Below are 18,366 nucleotides of genomic sequence, written 5' to 3'. Positions count from 1 at the left end.
GTTCTGCTTGCCTATCTTGATTTGCAAGGAAACACAACCCTTCTCTCCAGTATAGTTAGTTTTACTCCAAGCATTAGGTTGAGTAAGAATGACATCTGGATGCAACAACAGCTTCAGTTACCAAAGTGTCAGCCTTCATTAAGATTTTAATCTTGCCAGGGCTACTTCTCCTTTCTCAATGCGATATCACTAGCATTGAAGATTCTTAAAGTTAGTGCTATTTTTTCTGTGATTTCCAAAGGACACTACTGCAATAACATCAGGCTTATTCGAGTTACAATTTTTTTTATTAGTTTATCAAAATATCAAAATACGGAAATACAAAGAAAAATAAGAATAATGGGGGAAAGGGAAGGAAAAGGGAAAGAGAAAATGTGTAGGATAAAAGAAAAAGAAAAGCATTCACTTCCTGCTCTTTTTGGTGCCGTAGAATAAGATAATAACATACAACCTCAGCATTTTACTTTTATGTAATAATACTAGCCATTCCTATAAAACAAAAACTATTTCATCAGCAAAACCCAAAATCAAAGTTTCATTTTTTTCCATCTCAAGCACAAATTCCAGATTTGTTTCCAAACAGAAACAAAATTAATTGAATTCTTTTCTTTAATCAAAAAAGTCAATTTAGCCATCTCTACTAAACCCATCAACATTTGCAGCCATTCTTCCATCGTGGGAATCAAAGTATTCTTCTATTTTTGTGCAAAGCATATTTGTTCTGCTGTCAGCGTATATAGCATCAAAGTTCTATTTTTTTCCTAGTTCTCTGTCCATTAAGCCCAGCAACAACATCAGGCTTATTGAATACAGTTATTTTGATTTAGGAGCTCTAAAAAACCATATTTCCTAGTGTCATAATGCCAGAGCCTGGTGGCATGTTCAGAATAGTACCCAAATCCTTAAAAAATGTAGGTTTCCAGAACTTCCACATCCTACAGATTCTGGGGTTTCTAGCCCTGCAGCATTTGTTTATAATCAATTAGAAACTTAAACATTGATCTTTCCATTTTGCTATAGCCAGTGAGAAACAGAAGTGGGAAAATGAAACAGGCACAAAACTGGACTAATTCAAAGCCAATTTGAATTAAACATGGATTCCAGAATGGCCCATTTAAGCAGTGGGATTAAGTCAGTTTGCACCAGTTCGGCAGAACCGGTACCTAGTTTTTTGTTGCCCAGGCCCAGAATGGACTTCCAGAAGCGACATCCACACAGAGAACCAGTTGTTCACATATTTGAATCCCACCACTGGCCGATTTGTATTATAGGAAAACTTAATTAGCGCAGTTTTTGCCTTCTGTAATCCCTCTACTGCAATGAGACTTGTGACTAAAGCAAACTCTCATCAGGAGAGTCCAAAGAAGGGCCTGCTAATTAAAGAACACTATTCCCAGCCAGCTCTTCCATAAAAAAGATAGTTTATTTGAAAAAAGAACAAATGGTAGAGTCACTGCACTGGACTTTAACATCAGGTCTCAGAGGTATTCCAGGAATATAATTTACACTGAGTGGCACTGATAATAACTGGCCACTTCCAGAAGGAGATGAATTGGTGTTAATGATCCAAAGTTCTTCTTTCTGTGCTCCTATTATCAATAAATCACTGCAAAAGGCTCTCCATGCAAATGTTAAATAACACATATGGAATACACCATGTTACTAATTGCCTAATGTGATCTTTCCTTCTTCACTCAACACCTTCTCTAATTATTTTCTCCTCTTTAGCAATCACTCATACATGTGTGATGATACAATGAGAAAGTGTGGTCACCCTTTTAATAAGCTACCAAATAAAACACTTGACTGTTGTTTAGTTAGGTTGAGATGGAATACCAAATGGTTTTCTTTTCCCCTAGCACGGGGACATGAAAAAAACATGAAAATCCTATGTACACTGTGTTAACCCCGAAAAACAGTTCTATGGAAACAGTTTTTTTTTTTGCAAAAAAGAATTGACTACTTATTTTTAAAAATTTACATATGTAAACTCTTTGCATTGGACAAAGAGGAAGCTTGTTTCATGGTTCTTGAAACTGAAAAATGTTCATAAGCATATATCTGACTGTTTCATAAGAAGTCAGACTCCAAGGGTAATTGATTCTACCATTCTAATATTGGATGAACAATCAAATTCAACATATGGATGCTGTCAGGCATATCAAATGCCAAAGTTAGCTGATCAAGCTAGAAGGGTCTGCCAAGTATGGGGATAATGTATTCTAAAATGAATTTTCATTAATTCATTGCTCAGGGAAAATTGCCAAGTAGTGATTGTTTTATTCCCATTCAGTTTATGCATGCATGCTTGTATGAACGCACGTCTGTATGGTTATCAAAGTAATATGCCTCCTTACAAGACTATTGGAAGTAAGGAAAAAAATGAGATCATAAAGAAAGAATCTGCATTGATAGAGGATTGAAGCTGGTAGAAGAAGGAGCATGTACTCCATTCACATGGTTTCAAGATGCTTGCATTATTCCATCAATTTGAAAAGGAACAACACTTTGGAAAAGATAGTGTGCTTTCCATTCACAGGGATGTTGGGTTTGTACACTGGGACTTAACATTCAGAAACATTGAGAGGATGCCAAAGATCCATTCATATTGCAATAATGTACAGTAAGTACTGATTCTACTTATCTAACCTTGCCCATCTCTTTTGTATGCTTTGAAATAATTGAGCAATTGAGCATTTCATGGTCCAAAGTGAAATTTGAGCTGCAATTTATCTAGGGTTCATTGTCCTTGAACTTATTAGTTCCTACTATCAGCTACGTAGATTATATTGTCAGGTTGGTTTCAATAGGAGAGAATATCTGTAGCTCAAGATTGAAATGTGGAGTCCTTGATGCTCTCTGAGTAATTTGCTTGAGGAGATTTCATTACCAGACTAGGTAATATTATCACTGCTAGTGACTGTGGGGTTTCTCCCTGTTTATATACAGTAACATACCCTGCCAGTGTTGGTAGTATCTTGTTGGACTTAGAGAGCAATCATCTATGTTGTGGTATGGCCCTCCATTGCTATCACATTATGATTTTTAATTATGACAGAATGGGAAATTATTGAAGGGATTAGTTCCATTAACTAGATATTAATGTAACATTCTTTCTGTTCAATTAAATAAAGTATAGTCCATTTCATCCCCACTCAGTTTTTTTTCCTGGCCCTTTAGTCATTTTTATATAGTATCTTTAATTCCCAGGTAAAGGTAAAGACTTCTGCAAAAAAATAAAATGTAGGAGAGACGCGAGATTATATGTTACATAATACATGACCTTTACATTACAATCTTGTTGCAGTTACAGAGAAATAAAATGCAAACTTTATTGAAATTAAATTTTACCAAGTATATCAGCAACATTCGTGGAGAAATGGGACAAGGGGAGGCACATAAAAAAAAAGCAGCACTGCAAGAGCTATTTCTGACCATAGTCCAGTCTGGTTAGAGATTAATAAGGACAATAGAGATAGGCGCTCGTGGCGCGTAAATGAGAATTTGTTTAGAAACCAGAGAAATGTGGAAGAATGTAAACAGCGGATGAAGGATTTTTTTGAAATTAATATGAATAAGGATACTTCTATGGACATGGTTTGGGATGCTAGCAAGGCCTATATGAGAGGGGTGTTGATATATATGAATAATAAACACAGACGTACTTTGGAAGCCAGAAGGAAAGAATTGGAGAATGAAATTAAGGAAAAAGAAAAGGCCTTGATTTTGAATCCATTGGATGTGAAGACTAAGGAGGTTATTAAGCTATTAAGAGGACAATTTGACAAACTAATGGCTGACCAAGTGGCAACCAATCTGCGGTTTGCCAGGCATAATACTTTTTGTAATGCTAATAAGCCAGGTAGATGGCTAGCTTACAGACTGAGGAAAAAGCAAAGGGCTTCTAATATAGACAAAATTGAGCATAAGGGAAAGGTTGTGTTTCAACAGGATTTTATTAAGGAAGCCTTTGTGGATTTTTATTCTAAATTATATGCTAAGGAGAAGATTAATGAAAAAGACATTGATGTATATTTGGAGAATGCTAGCATCCCGGTTCTTACGCAAGCACAAAAAGAGGGGATTAATCAATTGATAACAGAAGAAGAAATTCTTATAGCAATTAAGGAATTGAAGGTGGACAAAGCGCCAGGTACGGATGGTTTGACTGCGGCTTATTACAAAAATCTACAATTAGAGATGATAAAACCGTTAAAGGAACTGTTTCAGAAAATTCAGAGGGGGGGAAAGGTGCCTCCGTCTTGGAGAACTGCTTTTATTTCTTTGATTCCGAAGGAAGACCAAGATGCTACTCAAGTTAAAAATTATAGACCGATATCACTTTTAAATACAGACTACAAGATATTTGCTAAGGTGTTGGCTAATAGACTGATGAGGGTTCTGCAACAGGTGATTCATGGGGATCAAACGGGGTTTATTGGTGGTAGGCAAATGAAAAATAATGTGAGGCATATAGTTGATGTGTTAGAGTTTTTGGAAAGGAACAACCAGATCCCTGCGGCGCTAATTTTTCTAGATGCTGAAAAAGCTTTTGATCAATTGAATTGGCAATTTTTGATGAAAGTTCTAGATAAAATGAATTTTGGGGATAATTTTTTGCAACCAAAAACAAACTGCCCGAATAATAGTTAATAATAGCTTGACAGAAGCATGTAATATTGAGAAGGGCACAAGGCAAGGGTGTCCGTTATCGCCCTTGTTATTTGTGTTAACATTGGAGATATTATTGGTTAAAATACGGAATTCGGAAAAAATTAAGGGTATACAAATTAGAGATCAGGATTATAGATTGAGAGCGTTCGCAGACGATCTGGTTGTTACAGTGACCCAGCCGGAGAACTCTGTTGTGGACCTGATGGAGATAATAATACAATATGGGAAGGTTTCTGGATTTAAAGTTAATACACAAAAAACTAAAATCCTGGCCAAAAATATGACAGCTTCGCAAAAGGCTCTCTTAGAAGGATTAACTGGATTTGAGATTGTTAAAAGGGTCAAATATTTGGGGGTGCTTCTGTCGCCCTCTAATACAAAGTTATATAAAAATAACTATGAAAAATTATGGGGGAAAATTCAAAAAGAAATGGAGAGTTGGGAAAAATTGCAATTGTCTTTGTTGGGGCGAATCGCAGCAGTGAAAATGAATGTCCTGCCTAAATTCTTATTTTTATTTCAAATGATACCGGTTCTTAAGAAAGATTCTAATTTGGAGGAATGGCAGCGAGGTATCAATAAATTTGTTTGGGCAGGGAAAAGGCCGCGAGTTAAACTTAAGATTATGCAGGATACTAGTGAAAGAGGTGGTCTTAAAATGCCTAATTTTAAATTATATTATGAAGCTGCTGCGTTTGCAGGAATAAGTGATTGGATCAATTTGACACAAGAGAGATTATTAAATCTTGAGGGCCACGACTTGTTGTTTGGCTGGCATGCATATTTGTTGTATGATAAGAAGGTAGATAATGTGTTTAGAGTGCATATTTTAAGACAGGCATTGTTGAGAGTCTGGAAGAAGTATAGACATAAGCTAGATTGTAAGATACCATTGTGGGCAATCCCAAAACACGCAATAGAAAATATAAATGTTGGTTTTAAACATGATGTGATTACGTATAAGGAGATTTTAAGCTTGGAAAGAAATGTCTGGTGTTTGAAACCATATAGTCTCTTGTGAGATGAGAAGATTGTTCAAACTTGGTTTCAATATACTCAGCTATGGGCCAGGTGGAAAGAAGATCAGAAAAATGGTTTTACAATGACTGATGAAAATCTGATAAAGCAAATTAGAAATCAGGGTCCAGCACATATTAAACGGATATATCTTGCATTGATAGAAATTGACTCAGAAACAGAACTTGTTAAAGATTGTATGATAAAATGGGCCCAAAATATCCAAGAAGTTATTACAATGGACACGTGGGAAAAGATTTGGGTGAGGAACGTAAAATTTACACAAGCTCAAAATTTAAGAGAGAACTTTTATAAAATGTTTTATAGATGGCATCTAGATCCTAAAAAACTTGCAAGTATGTATCCGAATTATCAGCCTAAATGCTGGAGGTGTGGCGATGAAGATGCAACATATTTTCACATATGGTGGACCTGTAAAAAGGTTAAGGCTTTTTGGATAAAAATATGGTGGAACATGCAGAAGATTTTCAAGCAAAGGATAAAGTTTTGTCCGCAACTTTTTTTGTTGGGTATAATTACAGATGCTACGGTTGTGGACACTAAGCTGATGTTGAATTTAATTACGGCAGCTAGACTCTTAGTAGGTCAATATTGGAAGAAGGAGGAACTGCCGACTATAGAAGAATGGACTTTAAAGGTTTCTGACCTGGCAGAGATGGAAAAGATCTCGGCTTATTTGAAAGATCATTCGCAAGAACGTTATGTTATGGAGTGGAGAAAATGGATTGAGTATATCCAGAACAAATATGGGACTAAGAAGTTTCATGTAGCATTTGAATAAGTCTTCCTTTCTTTTTTTCTTTTTTTCCCTTTTTTTTATATTTAATATTAATAGTGTTTGTAGTTATCCTATATGAGCTAGAGAGTGATAGATTTTAGAGTTTATGGTTGTTAGCATATGGATGTTTATGATTGTTGTTTTTTTTTGTTTTTTATACCTTGTACTTAGCTCTGGGAAGTCGGGGGGGGAGGGGTAGGGAGGGAGGGGTAGGGGAGGGGGAGGGGGATTGTTAAAGATAAAATGTATGAGAAAACTTTTCAATAAAAAAAAAAGCAGCACTGCATCAATGCAACACAACTCTACCCTTTTGTAGCATGTGGTGGTACTATATGTCTGCAAGAAATGTGTTGAATTTGTAGTAATATGGCTTTCATTATTTTGACAAAGGAAATGCATAACTCTGATCTAACAGCAAAAAGACAGTTATTAGCGGATGAGAAGACAAGTTACTGCCCTCTTTTCACCCAAGGTGCACCCATAAAAATACTACAGTAACATGTAAAACCCATCTATTCACATTTCTAGGAAAGGGTTTAAGAAATGCAGATGTAGCCAATCTCAACTACACCAGTTTGTTAGCGATCCAGATGATAAGGATTAGAGTCCCTCTGTTAGAGAGAGGAAAAATTTCAAAATTTGCTATGAATGAATGAATGAATGAATGAATGAATGAATGAATGAATGAATGAATAAATAAATAAATGTTTACAGCTGGAATACAAAAATTGAATTAAACAACAATAAGCACTAATATACTGTATCTACATAGCAAGAGCAAGAGCATTTAGTGTGTGTATGATTGTATATGTTTATTTCTTCCCTTAAATATTGGATTTATACACACACACAGTGTGTGTATGTGTGTGTGTACACATATATGTACACATACACAATATGTATGTGTATGTGTCTGTAACTACTGTGTGTGTATTTGTGTGTATGTACTGTAAAGGTAAAGGTAAAGGTTCCCCCGCACATGCGTGCTAGTCGTTTCCAACTCTAGGGGCCGGTGCTCATCTCCGTTTCAAAGCCGAAGAGCCAGCGCTTGTCCGAGGACGTCTCCGTGGTCATGTGGCCAGCATGACTAGACACCAAAGGCGCACGGAACGCTGTTACCTTCCCACCATAGTGGTCCCTATTTTTCTACTTGCATTTTTACATGCGTTTGAACTGCTAGGTTGGCAGAAGCTGGGACGAGTAACAGGCGCTCACTCTGTTACGCGGCACTCGGGATTCGACCCGCCAAACTGCCGACCTTCTGATCGACAAGCTCAGCGTCCTAACCCACTGAGCCACCGCGTCCCTTGTATGTACTGTATATGTGTATAAATCCAATATATAAGAGAAGAAATAAACACTAGGAATCAGTGTATGCACTAGAAATTTGTGGATGCCAATATACAATTATGCATACATAAGTCAAATACATGTAAGTTTTTCAGCGGGAAGGTTGTTGGTGATAGGACTTTTGTTTTTGTTCTTGTTTGTTTTTCTTTGACCTATCTCCTTTGATTGTAAAGTTCTAGAGAAAGAGGATTGAATAATTTAAGAGGTAATAGGATGAGAAACTGAGTGAAAGAGAAATTAACAGATTTGCTCATTCATATTCAGTTATTCTATGAACAGCTGTTAGTTTGCTTTGGTACAAAACTCAAACAAAGATGAAACATTACACAATAGAGATTTACAATTCACACCTTTGCAAACATATTATCCCTTTTAAATGAAGCTATGGGCAAAATATTTACCTTGTCTTTGATTAAATATGCAACAGCCGGATGAAACAGCTTTGCAGGTTACATTCATCTGCCAGTTGACCAACCCTAGGTAGAAAATTTTGGAACACGCTTATTGATTTCATAGTTAATTAGAAAAGCTGCAAAATAAACTGGCAATTATTCTTAGAAACCATTTGACTAATAACTTGGCAGCAATACATATTTCATGCATTGTAATATGCTGAAAGATATAGTGCCAAAGGCAGGTTTATAAACCAACTGGTGACTGGAACAAAAACTCCCAAAGCCATAATCTGAAGATTGTTCTAGTTACATTATGTGATATAAATGATCTAAAAATTAAAGTAAATTATCTGCATGTTCTTATTAGAGGCAAAATGTCATATAGAACTCTATAGTCAGTCAGAACATCTGAATTCATGAATACACAAAAGTCATTTGGTATTTGTTACTTATTCTGCAATACAGTTAATAAAACAATTATTCTTTGCAAAGAATATTTTGAAAGAATAGATAATCTATCAAAAGATGAAAGAAAGGTATTGATTGTGAGGTAAAGGCAGCTGCAGAAGGTCCAGAGTTTAACAGAAAGCAGCACACCAACAGTGGTACTCTTGCTACCTTCAAAGGAAGCACAAAATCATCACCAACAGACAGAGAGGATAAAATCTTGAGCCCGCAGAGAATAAACAGAGGAGCAGAAATTTGTTTTTGTAGCCTTTGTGAAACCCTGAATCACATTTCAGTAGATTCAGGAGTCAGCTGTTGCAGAAGTCAATTTCGCTATCAGTCAAGTACAAACCTTTACATATTTATTCAAAGGAAAACCCTACTACTTTTTTTTTTTAAAAAAAAGCTTAGTAAGGAAACTGTATATTGACAGATTGGGTGATTTTTTCTCCCCCTTCTTTGTATATTTACTTGTTTTTATGTGCCAGAGCTGGTATAATTAAAAGGTATTTTAGGTTAAGAGCACATGTTTTTTCAGATTATTTAGTTTTACAAGCAATACTATATTAGGAAACAAAACATTCCTTTCAATAATGTTAAGGTGGTTTTCATTTATTTAATTTTATTAAAAATTAATTTAACATATTTGGTCTCAAAATGTTATTTGTAACTCTCCTAGTTGTAGGCGTATTGAGGTTTTGATCAGTGTTATGCACATTATTGCTCAACAGCTGTATAATTAGGCTTTGCATAATTATACTTTAATAATTATACTAGTTTATATTGCAATCTTAGAATTTATAAATGATCAGTATAAATTATGTTTTAGAGTATTTATGGTATTCTATATCTTTTTTTTTTATTCTGAATGTTATGGTTTATGGTTAACAAATGAATTCACCTGATGTTTTCATGGTATGAATATATTTTTCAGTGTATTCAGATAATTAAAACAAACCTTTTAAAAAAAATAATTGAAACATTACCCTTTTTTATTTTCCTATATTCACTTTAGAACTGGTACAATTATAAGGATCAAACTTGTCACAATGAGGTTTCTGTGATTTTTAAAGTACAGAGATTATTACTCTACTTTAAAGATGAGGCATGATACAATCTCTGTTTAGAATGTTGTAACTTTGTCAAAGCTGTTATAAAAGCTATGACTTTTTTACACTTTGGTCATAAGACACCTGTAGCCTTTTTAATGTGATTGGATTCCAGATTCTTCCAACTACAGTTATCCTATTTGAATTACAATTTAATGATATTTGGTGGGCTGCAGGTTTTCTGATCCTGATCTGTTGAAATACCATAATAAGATGGTGGTTTCATTGCTCTGTTTTACAAGTAGGAAATTGCATGTTCTCTTTCTTAAAGAAAAAAAAAATACAAAGAGGCTATTAAGTCATCTACATTTCTTCTATAGTTCTTTTTTCTTCAAGATGTCTGTGTTTATGTATGAGTCAAATTGCTTTAGTGTATGTAAACAGGTAGAGCAACCTACAGTACATAATATACAGAATCAGCTTTCCTTTCTTTTGACAGAACATGTCACAATTCACTTCTTAAAAAGAAAAATGAAAATATGTCACACAAATGCTTTGCTGATTGGAGAGTACACAGCATTGTTAATCATCCAGAAGCTAACTTTTTCTTTTGGTGGCTTAAGTCAGGGCTTTTATTTATTTATTTATTTATTTATTTATTTATTTATTTATTTATTTATTAAATTTTATACCACCCTTCTCCCGAAGGATTCAGGGCGGTGTGCAGGGCAATAAATATCAAAATACGAAATACAAAAGTTAAATAACATTAAATAATTATGCCCGATGTAGGACATTGGTTAAAATCCATGTTAAAACCCCAGACCCCAAACCCATCAGACCAGGCCGGCTTGTTCAAATAAATAAGATTTTAGATCACGTCGGAAGGAGCGAAGGTCGGGGGCCATCCAGAGCTCAACCGGTAAGTGGTTCCACAGGTCTGGCGCGCCCACAGAGAACGCCCTCCCCCTGGGGGTCACCAGTTGACATTCTCTGACCGGTGGCACCCTGAGGAGGCCCTCTCTGTGGGAGCGCACTGGACGGAGGGAGGTTGATGCCGGCAGCAGGTGTTGCCGTAGGTAATCTGGACCCATGCCATGTTGGGCTTTATAGGTCATCACCAGCACCTTGAATCTCACCCGGAGGGCAACTTGAAGCCAATGCAGCTCACGGAGCAGAGGTGTAACATGGGAGTATCGGGAGACCCCCAACACAACTCGCGCGGCTGCATTTTGCACCAGCTGAAGCCTCCGAGTGGTCCTCATGGGCAGCCCCATGTAGAGAGCATTGCAGTAGTCTAAATGAGAGGTCACGAGCGCATGAGTGACTGTACGCAAGGCATCCCGGTCCAGATAGGGCCGCAACTGGCGCACCAGGCGAACCTGGGTGAAGGCCACCCTAGTCACAGCTCCTATATGATCTTCTAAGGAGAGCTGTGAATCTAGGAGGACCCCCAAGTTGCGAGCCCTATCTACGGGGGGTAATAACTCACCCCCCATAGTAAGAGGCTTCATATAGATGTTGAACAGGAGAGGCGAGAGGACCGACCCCTGAGGAACTCCACAAATGAGAGGCCTCAAGGTCAACCTCTGACCCCCTGCCAACACTGACTGCGAACGTCCCAGAAGGTAGGAGGAGAACCACTGAAAAACAGTGCCTCCCATTCCCAACCCCCTGAGACGCCGCAGCAAGATACCATGGTCGATGGTAACAAAAGCTGCTGAGAGGTCTAACAGGACTAGGACAGAGAAACAACCCCTGTCCAAGCCTGCCAGAGATCATTCACCAGTGTGACCAATGCCATCTCCGTGCTGTACCTGGGCCTGAAACCCAATTGGTACGGGTACAGATAATCAGCTTCCTCCAGGAACAAAGGGAGCTGATGTGCCACCACACTCTCAACAACCTTCGCAAGAAAGCGAAGGTTGGAGACCGGACAAAAGTTGTTTAATACAGCTGGGTCCAGGGCAGGCTTCTTAAGGAGGGGTCTCACCACCGCCTCCTTCAAGGCGGAGGGAAAACTACCCTCACTCAAGGAAGCAGTTATCACTGCCTGGAGCCAGCCTCGTGTCCCATCCCGAGCCGCATAAACCAGCCAGGAGGGGCACGGGTCCAACAAATACGTGGTGGAGCTCAGCTTCCCCATGATCCTGTCCACGTCTTCAGGAGTCACAGGATCAAACTCCTCCCAGATAACATCAACAAGACTGCCCATGTCCTCATCGTCAGACTCTGCCCAGTCGGAGTCCAAACCGGTCCGGATCCGAGCAATTTTGTCCAACCTTTTCACCCATTGTACCACTTTAGGATATGGCAACATCTGACTACCACCAGTTGCCTAGCAAGGTGTCAAAAACCTGATGACCAAAAAAAAGGAAAAGGAAAAAAATGATGAAATACAGGTAGTCCTCGACTTACAACAGTTCGCTTAGTCACTGTTTGAAGTTACAATGGCACTGAACAAAGTGCCCCCCAAGCCACAGCCGAGTAAGACACCTGCCTGCCCATCTGACGGCGCTCTTCCTCCTGTCCAAGGTTTTTATTGTCATGAGCATTTCTGTTGAGGATTGGCAGTGTGTGTGGGGGGTGTTTGGTTTTTATTCCCCCCTCCTCTGCTGGGTGGTTGCAGCAGGTTTTGGTCACTTCACATGACCCTGGGAGACTGTGACCGTCATAAATATGAATCAGTTGCAAAGCATCTGAATGTAAATCACAAGACCCTGGAGATGCTGCAACATTCCAGCTGATTGGTGCTTCTTCTGGGGTCAGCAGAAGCGCCAGGATCAGTGATGAGCTCCAGCTGGAGCCTGGCGCTGATCCTGGCGCTTCCGCTGAGCCCTGATAGCCCTGCAGCTCCAGCCATCTGTCACTCAGGCTTGGGCGGTGCTGCCACCGGCTGAGCTCATTCCCATTGCCCGCTACCACTTTTCTAGGATAGTCGTGTACCACCTGCCAGGTGCCAATGTAGCACAGGTGGTGCCCGTACCACTGGTTGAAAAGCCCTGGCTTAAGTTATAGGGACTTTTAGATGACATCTGCAGGTTATGATTCAACTTGCTTGAATTATCAACATGACTTTTCCCTTTATGTTCAGCATCTTGTTGCTTCGTTGGCTTGCATCCTCTTGTCTTTATTTATGATGTACCATAAGACAGACTCTTGGAAAGGTCCAAGATTAAAGGGATGGGAAAGTTGAGATACAGCATTTCTTACACAAATAGGATAAATACTTTATGATTCTTTCTATTAAGGACAAAATACAGACAAGTTTTGCCAGTTGTTTTTAAGACTCACAGATCTATGATTTAGTGGATCTGATGTATAAAGCACTTCACTTCTTCAACTGAAATTGATAATCTTTTTCTTTTTTTCCTTCTCCCACTGCGGCTTCTTCTGCCTAGATTTACTTCCTGCTTCTTCACAGCAATTTAGTGATTTAGGAATGGGCGCTTTGTATGATCAAACATCTTTCTTTCTTCTTTTTTAAGGAAGCTTGCAAGTCCGATACAGACTGAGTAAAGACAAATCCCTTATTTTCACAATTGATTCTGGAAACTTTGCTAACAGAGAACTACACAGTGTGAAGATAAATAGAGATAGAAGAGAGCTGACTATTCAGGTATCTATTTTACCCTTTGTTGTGGCCCACACCTTCCTGAACTTTTTGCTGTCCTTAATAATCAAATGAAAAGATAAATTTTATACCTGTCCTGAAAAGCACATGCCCATATTTGTTATAGTTGCTGCTGGGTCTGTCAGTAGGTATAGCAGTGGCAGGGTCAGATAAGTGCTTGCCCACTCAAGTGACTGTTTTGTCTTCTGGCTGCAGCACCTACTTTAAGATTGGAAATAAGGGGCTCAAGAACAGAAAAAAGGATGATCCAGAGTTTTCATTATTCATTGCCCATGTTTCTACTCCATACAGAAGAACTAGCAAGTCATAACAACATATAATCAGTTGACAAATCCTAAATTTATTTATTTTTCAAATAACTAGTCTCCTATATTCAGCCCTGTTTCTTATTGCCATGCTTTGATCCCATGTCATTCAAAATGCAGCACTCCTGGTACTTTTTTTTCTCTAGAAGAGTATATACAGTCTATAGATCAGAGTTGATTTGTGCTTTCTGCAGCTGGTTGGTTGTTTGAGACATTTGAAATATATGCAAACAGACAACCAAGCTCAGAAAGAATCAAGAACTCCACTTCTTTCTCTGTTAGCATAATGCTTAATTTAGGGATTTAATATTTATTGATGTTATTTTTATTTATTTTTTCCCAATTTATAATTAGCCTATAAAATTAACTCAGTTGGTATATTTACTAAAGTCACTTCCTGCCAATATAATGATATCATCCACATACCTAAAATAATAGGCTACAGATATTGGAGAATGAAAACACATAGTGAAAAAACAAAGTTTGTATCTCCCTCCCATGTAAAAACTGATGGGATCCCAGTAAAGTTTGTAGTAAAATTGTTCTTTGAATTCCAAGGAGTAGAGAAGACTAGAAACACATACTTTGATCTATTATTAAGGTAAAAAAACCACCAGAGAATAGAACTTGTTCTTACTTATATTGGTATATGCCATAGTTACCTAAAGAGAGAAACCTAAAGGAAGAATGATAGAAAAATGTCAAAAAGAAAAAAATAATTGGCTCCTGATGTCACTGATCAACACCAGTTGATTACAGATCTAGAATGCATTAATTAGCTTCATGATGCATTTAAGTTAAATCTAAATGTATAGGCTGATTAAGGATTACAATGTCAAAAGGATCTATGTATGAATTTTGCATTTGGCTCACCCTGTATTCAAGAGAATACAGTTCAGTAGGTTTGCGCTAATGACCTCAAAATGATTTTACCCAAATAACATTGTTCTGCCTGTTGTGCTAATTACAATATAAGGCATCTGATCAGAAGGCTGATTGTGAATTATTCTAATAATTCTGTGCTTTGACACATAAAGAATGAAAGATCAATGAATTCTAAACACCTGTTGATTTGTAGTCCTCCATTTCTCAAACACTGTTCTCCTATTGTGCATGACTTGGCATAGGAATATATAGAATAGTAACATAAGAAACTAAAAACAGAATTGGCATCATGCTGATTAAAAATCCAGGCTAAATTCACTTCTAGGAAAACAAATTGGACAGCCTCCCAACACTGTCTGACCTGCACAGATATTGGAATGATAAAGCTGACAGATACAAGCTTGGGGAATTATTGAGCTGCTCTCAAAATCTCAGTGTTGTGCAAGCAGGGGGAAGATTTTCCTGACAGGAGCCTCATGTTGGAGTGAAAAAAAATGTGGAAAAAAAATGCATACCAACAAAAGAGTATGGTGTTCACTTGCTTAAAGCATTGTTAATACCATGCATTTTTGCTTCCTTTCCAGATTGATCAGGTTCTCAAAGTCAAGCACAACTTTTCCTCCGAGGCTGAGTTCAGAGCCGTCAAATCACTGACCTTGGGGAAAGTGACAGGTAGGCATACGTAATAATTTTCTGACTTGTAGATAATTATATTATGGTCAACTATGCAATGTATTGTTTGAATACATGTTGACACACTTTTATTTTCAATATGTTGTTTACATCTCTGCTATGTCTAAACAGTGCTGGTATTAAACTCTTCGCAAGAGTTTACATTCTTTTTTTTTTTTAACTTGGCCAGACATAAATGCTGATCGTGACTATAAGATCTTTTTTGTCCAAGAAGAGTATGGAAGAAAAATGTTGAGTTATGAGGGCTATTGAACAGCTCAATAGCTGATTGTCACAGACTTCTAAAATAGGAGCAGGCTGTAAAGCAGATAATACTTTAGGGGTTCTTTTTAGCATTCCATATTTACTGAGTGGCAAAATAGAAGTAATATAACAACAGCAAAGAGAATGAAGTATTTTGAAGCTGGTACAGTACAATCCCATGCATGCTCATTTAAAAATGGATTCAGTTAAATTTAATGGAGTTTATTGCTAGGGAAGTTTGTACATGGTTGCAATTTAAGAGGTATAGCACTATTACATGTGCTAAGCCACATTGCCACATTGCCAACCAAGAGTGTTGCTGCAATTGTTCTGAGACCATTGAATCACTAACAGCACCAGCCTGGAGATGACTATTGCAGATGTCTGTTAAATTGGGCCATAATGACAGTCTGGACTAACTGTCCATAGGCACCTGGATGCCACATCAGGTCTGGTATTGGAGTCCCAAAGCTTTTGATGTTGGAAAGCTTGAATTCTGGGAATGGATTCCAGAGAGACTTGTGAGATCATGGCAACCATGACAACCATGTTACAGGTAATAGTGGCTATAATATACATAGATGGTCACAGGCAGTGGTGAGATTCAAATATGTGAACAACCAGTTCTCTGTGTGGATGCCACTTCCGGAAGTCCATTCTGGGCCTGGGCAACAAAAAATCTACCGAACTGGTGCGAACTGGCTGAATCCCACCACTGGTCACAGGCCTGATGTATTGTTTGCACAGAGTAGATGAAATGTGAGCTGAATCTAGAGAACATTAATATCTGTCCTTTCTCATGGTCAAATCACTTTCTACTCAAACTGCACATTGCCAAGGAACTATTAGGATGACAACCAATTTATGCCTGGTTGACCTCTGGAATACCAGAACTGGGAACCTTTTGACTGAGATAATTTACAAATCTTTTTCTCCTTCCTTCCCTCAGAATTCACATTATCTCCATCCAGTATTTTTCTTTGCATGCATAGGTAAAGAGGAATGCTGGCTGGGCTGAGGAGAATCATGAAGGGAGGACTGTATAAAAAGTCCTGTCATTTGGAAAAGTAAAGAAAATGCAATCCCTGAATATTCTCTGACTGAACTGAAACTCTTACCACTTCCTCAAAATCCTCATAATTCCCCTCTCTCATTTACACTTATTCCAGGAAAATGAGTCTATGATTACAGTGTATATAATAAAGTGAGGTGGGAAGTTTTTTTTTTATTGTGAGCAGCCTTTGGTTCTTTAAGGGACACGGTGGCTCAGTGGGTTCGGAAGCTGAGCTTGTCGATCAGAAGATCGGCAGTTTGGCGGGTCAAATCCCAAGTGCCGTGTAACAGAGTGAGCGCCAGTTACTCATCCCAGCTTCTGCCAACCTAGCAGTTCGAAAGCACGTAAAAATGCAAGTAGAAAAATAGGGACCACTACAGTGGGAAGGTAACAGCATTCTGTGCGCCTTTGGTGTCTAGTCATGCCGGCCACATGACCACGGAGACGTCCTCAGACAAGCGCTGGCTCTTCAGCTTTGAAACGGAGATGAGCACCGGCCCCTAGAGTTGGAAACGACTAGCATGCATGTGCGGGGGAACCTTTACCTTTTACCTTTTGGTTCTTTGAGATAAACATGGGATAGAAATGTTTTAAATAAACAGGAGTACTTTCCATTGCAGTTATGCCAAGCATCTAAGGAATTAAACCATTATTTTTAGGTTAAAAGACCAGCATTTGAGAATAAAAGATTTCCCACTCTGTGTCCTTGAATGTTCAGAACGGATACATTTATGCTGGACTAAACCAATCACCTAGCCTGAAGTAAAAATCATGGCATAAAGACTAGACTGGAATTGCTGCTGAACAAGAGAATGAGATAGATGGTTAGTGTGCATCCAAGAACACTTATAAGGAAGTGACTATTCAGATCCAGTAAAGCACACAAAGCCATTGAGTTTGATTTGTATGTCTCTCCATATCCTTAAAAAACCTAGCCCTTGCATATGTGCAAATGATAACATACGCAAACCCCTTGTCCCTTCTCTTTATTTAATCAAGCAACTCTCTGCAGAATCAACTGCCATTTCTTTTAGTTAAAGCACTTGATAGTCTAGCTGGAGGCTCCATTTAATGATTACTAACAGGTGGACATTGTTCAGTGCTTCAAAATTTAAAGACACCAATGGATACGCACTCCAGATGTGAATCTCCTTATCTTTATCAAAGCGAGGCTATGAAACAGACCCAGCCTTTTCCTGAAATTAATTACCTTGCTTCCAGGCAATCTGTTTTCCCTCGATGTGAATATCTCATCTGGGAATTTTTCAGGACAGTAAAGGAGCTGAAATTAAATGGTTGTGTTTTCCATTAAATTAAAGGGGATGCTTTTTATGTGCATAGTCACTCATGCATGTCCATATCTTATATTCAAGGGGAAGATTAACTGAATGAATTGAAGAGTCTGCACACAAGCCAGTTCTGAAATTAACTGTATATAAATCTCAGAAGCCAGGTGGAATGGAACATGAAACAGTGTCAGCAGTGTCAGTTAACTAAGCAAGAAATGAGGGATAATATATGAAATTAGTTATTTTTTCCAATAGCCATTTAAATACGGTATAACCCAAACTCTGCAAAATTACAGTTCTGATTAAAAAACAGGTTTTAAAATTACAACTCCAGAACAATGTTATCTGGTGAGCACCCTTGATTTTGATCTCTAGGTTTTTATTACATGGATAAAGAAATATAAATCCAATTCCAAATATGAATTTTATTTTTATCATTCATGTTTCTTTTTCTTTTATTCCTTCTCGTATTGCATTGGAAGGTAAAAGTTTGCATTCTTGCATTATTTCAGATTTTATCTAGCTATTTGGT

The 18,366-nt window shown here is 37.9% G+C and overlaps 1 protein-coding gene across 1 annotated transcript in view; it reads left to right on the top strand.

Annotated features, from left to right (window-relative positions):
• The window catches only part of CNTNAP5 (contactin associated protein family member 5), a gene marked incomplete at both ends in the record, with an annotated part of 417,604 nt that overhangs the window by 378,846 nt on the left and 20,392 nt on the right, over positions 1–18,366 (top strand). Inside the window, 2 exons of the mRNA XM_083349845.1 lie at positions 13,224–13,350; positions 15,140–15,227. Coding sequence (XP_083205971.1) covers positions 13,224–13,350; positions 15,140–15,227 — 215 coding nt within the window. The remainder of the gene's footprint in view (positions 1–13,223; positions 13,351–15,139; positions 15,228–18,366) is intronic.

This window comes from Vipera ursinii (genome assembly GCF_947247035.1).
Source record: "Vipera ursinii genome assembly, chromosome: 1".
NCBI lineage: Eukaryota > Metazoa > Chordata > Lepidosauria > Squamata > Viperidae > Vipera > Vipera ursinii.
This window is presented reverse-complemented; position numbering and strand designations above follow the sequence as displayed.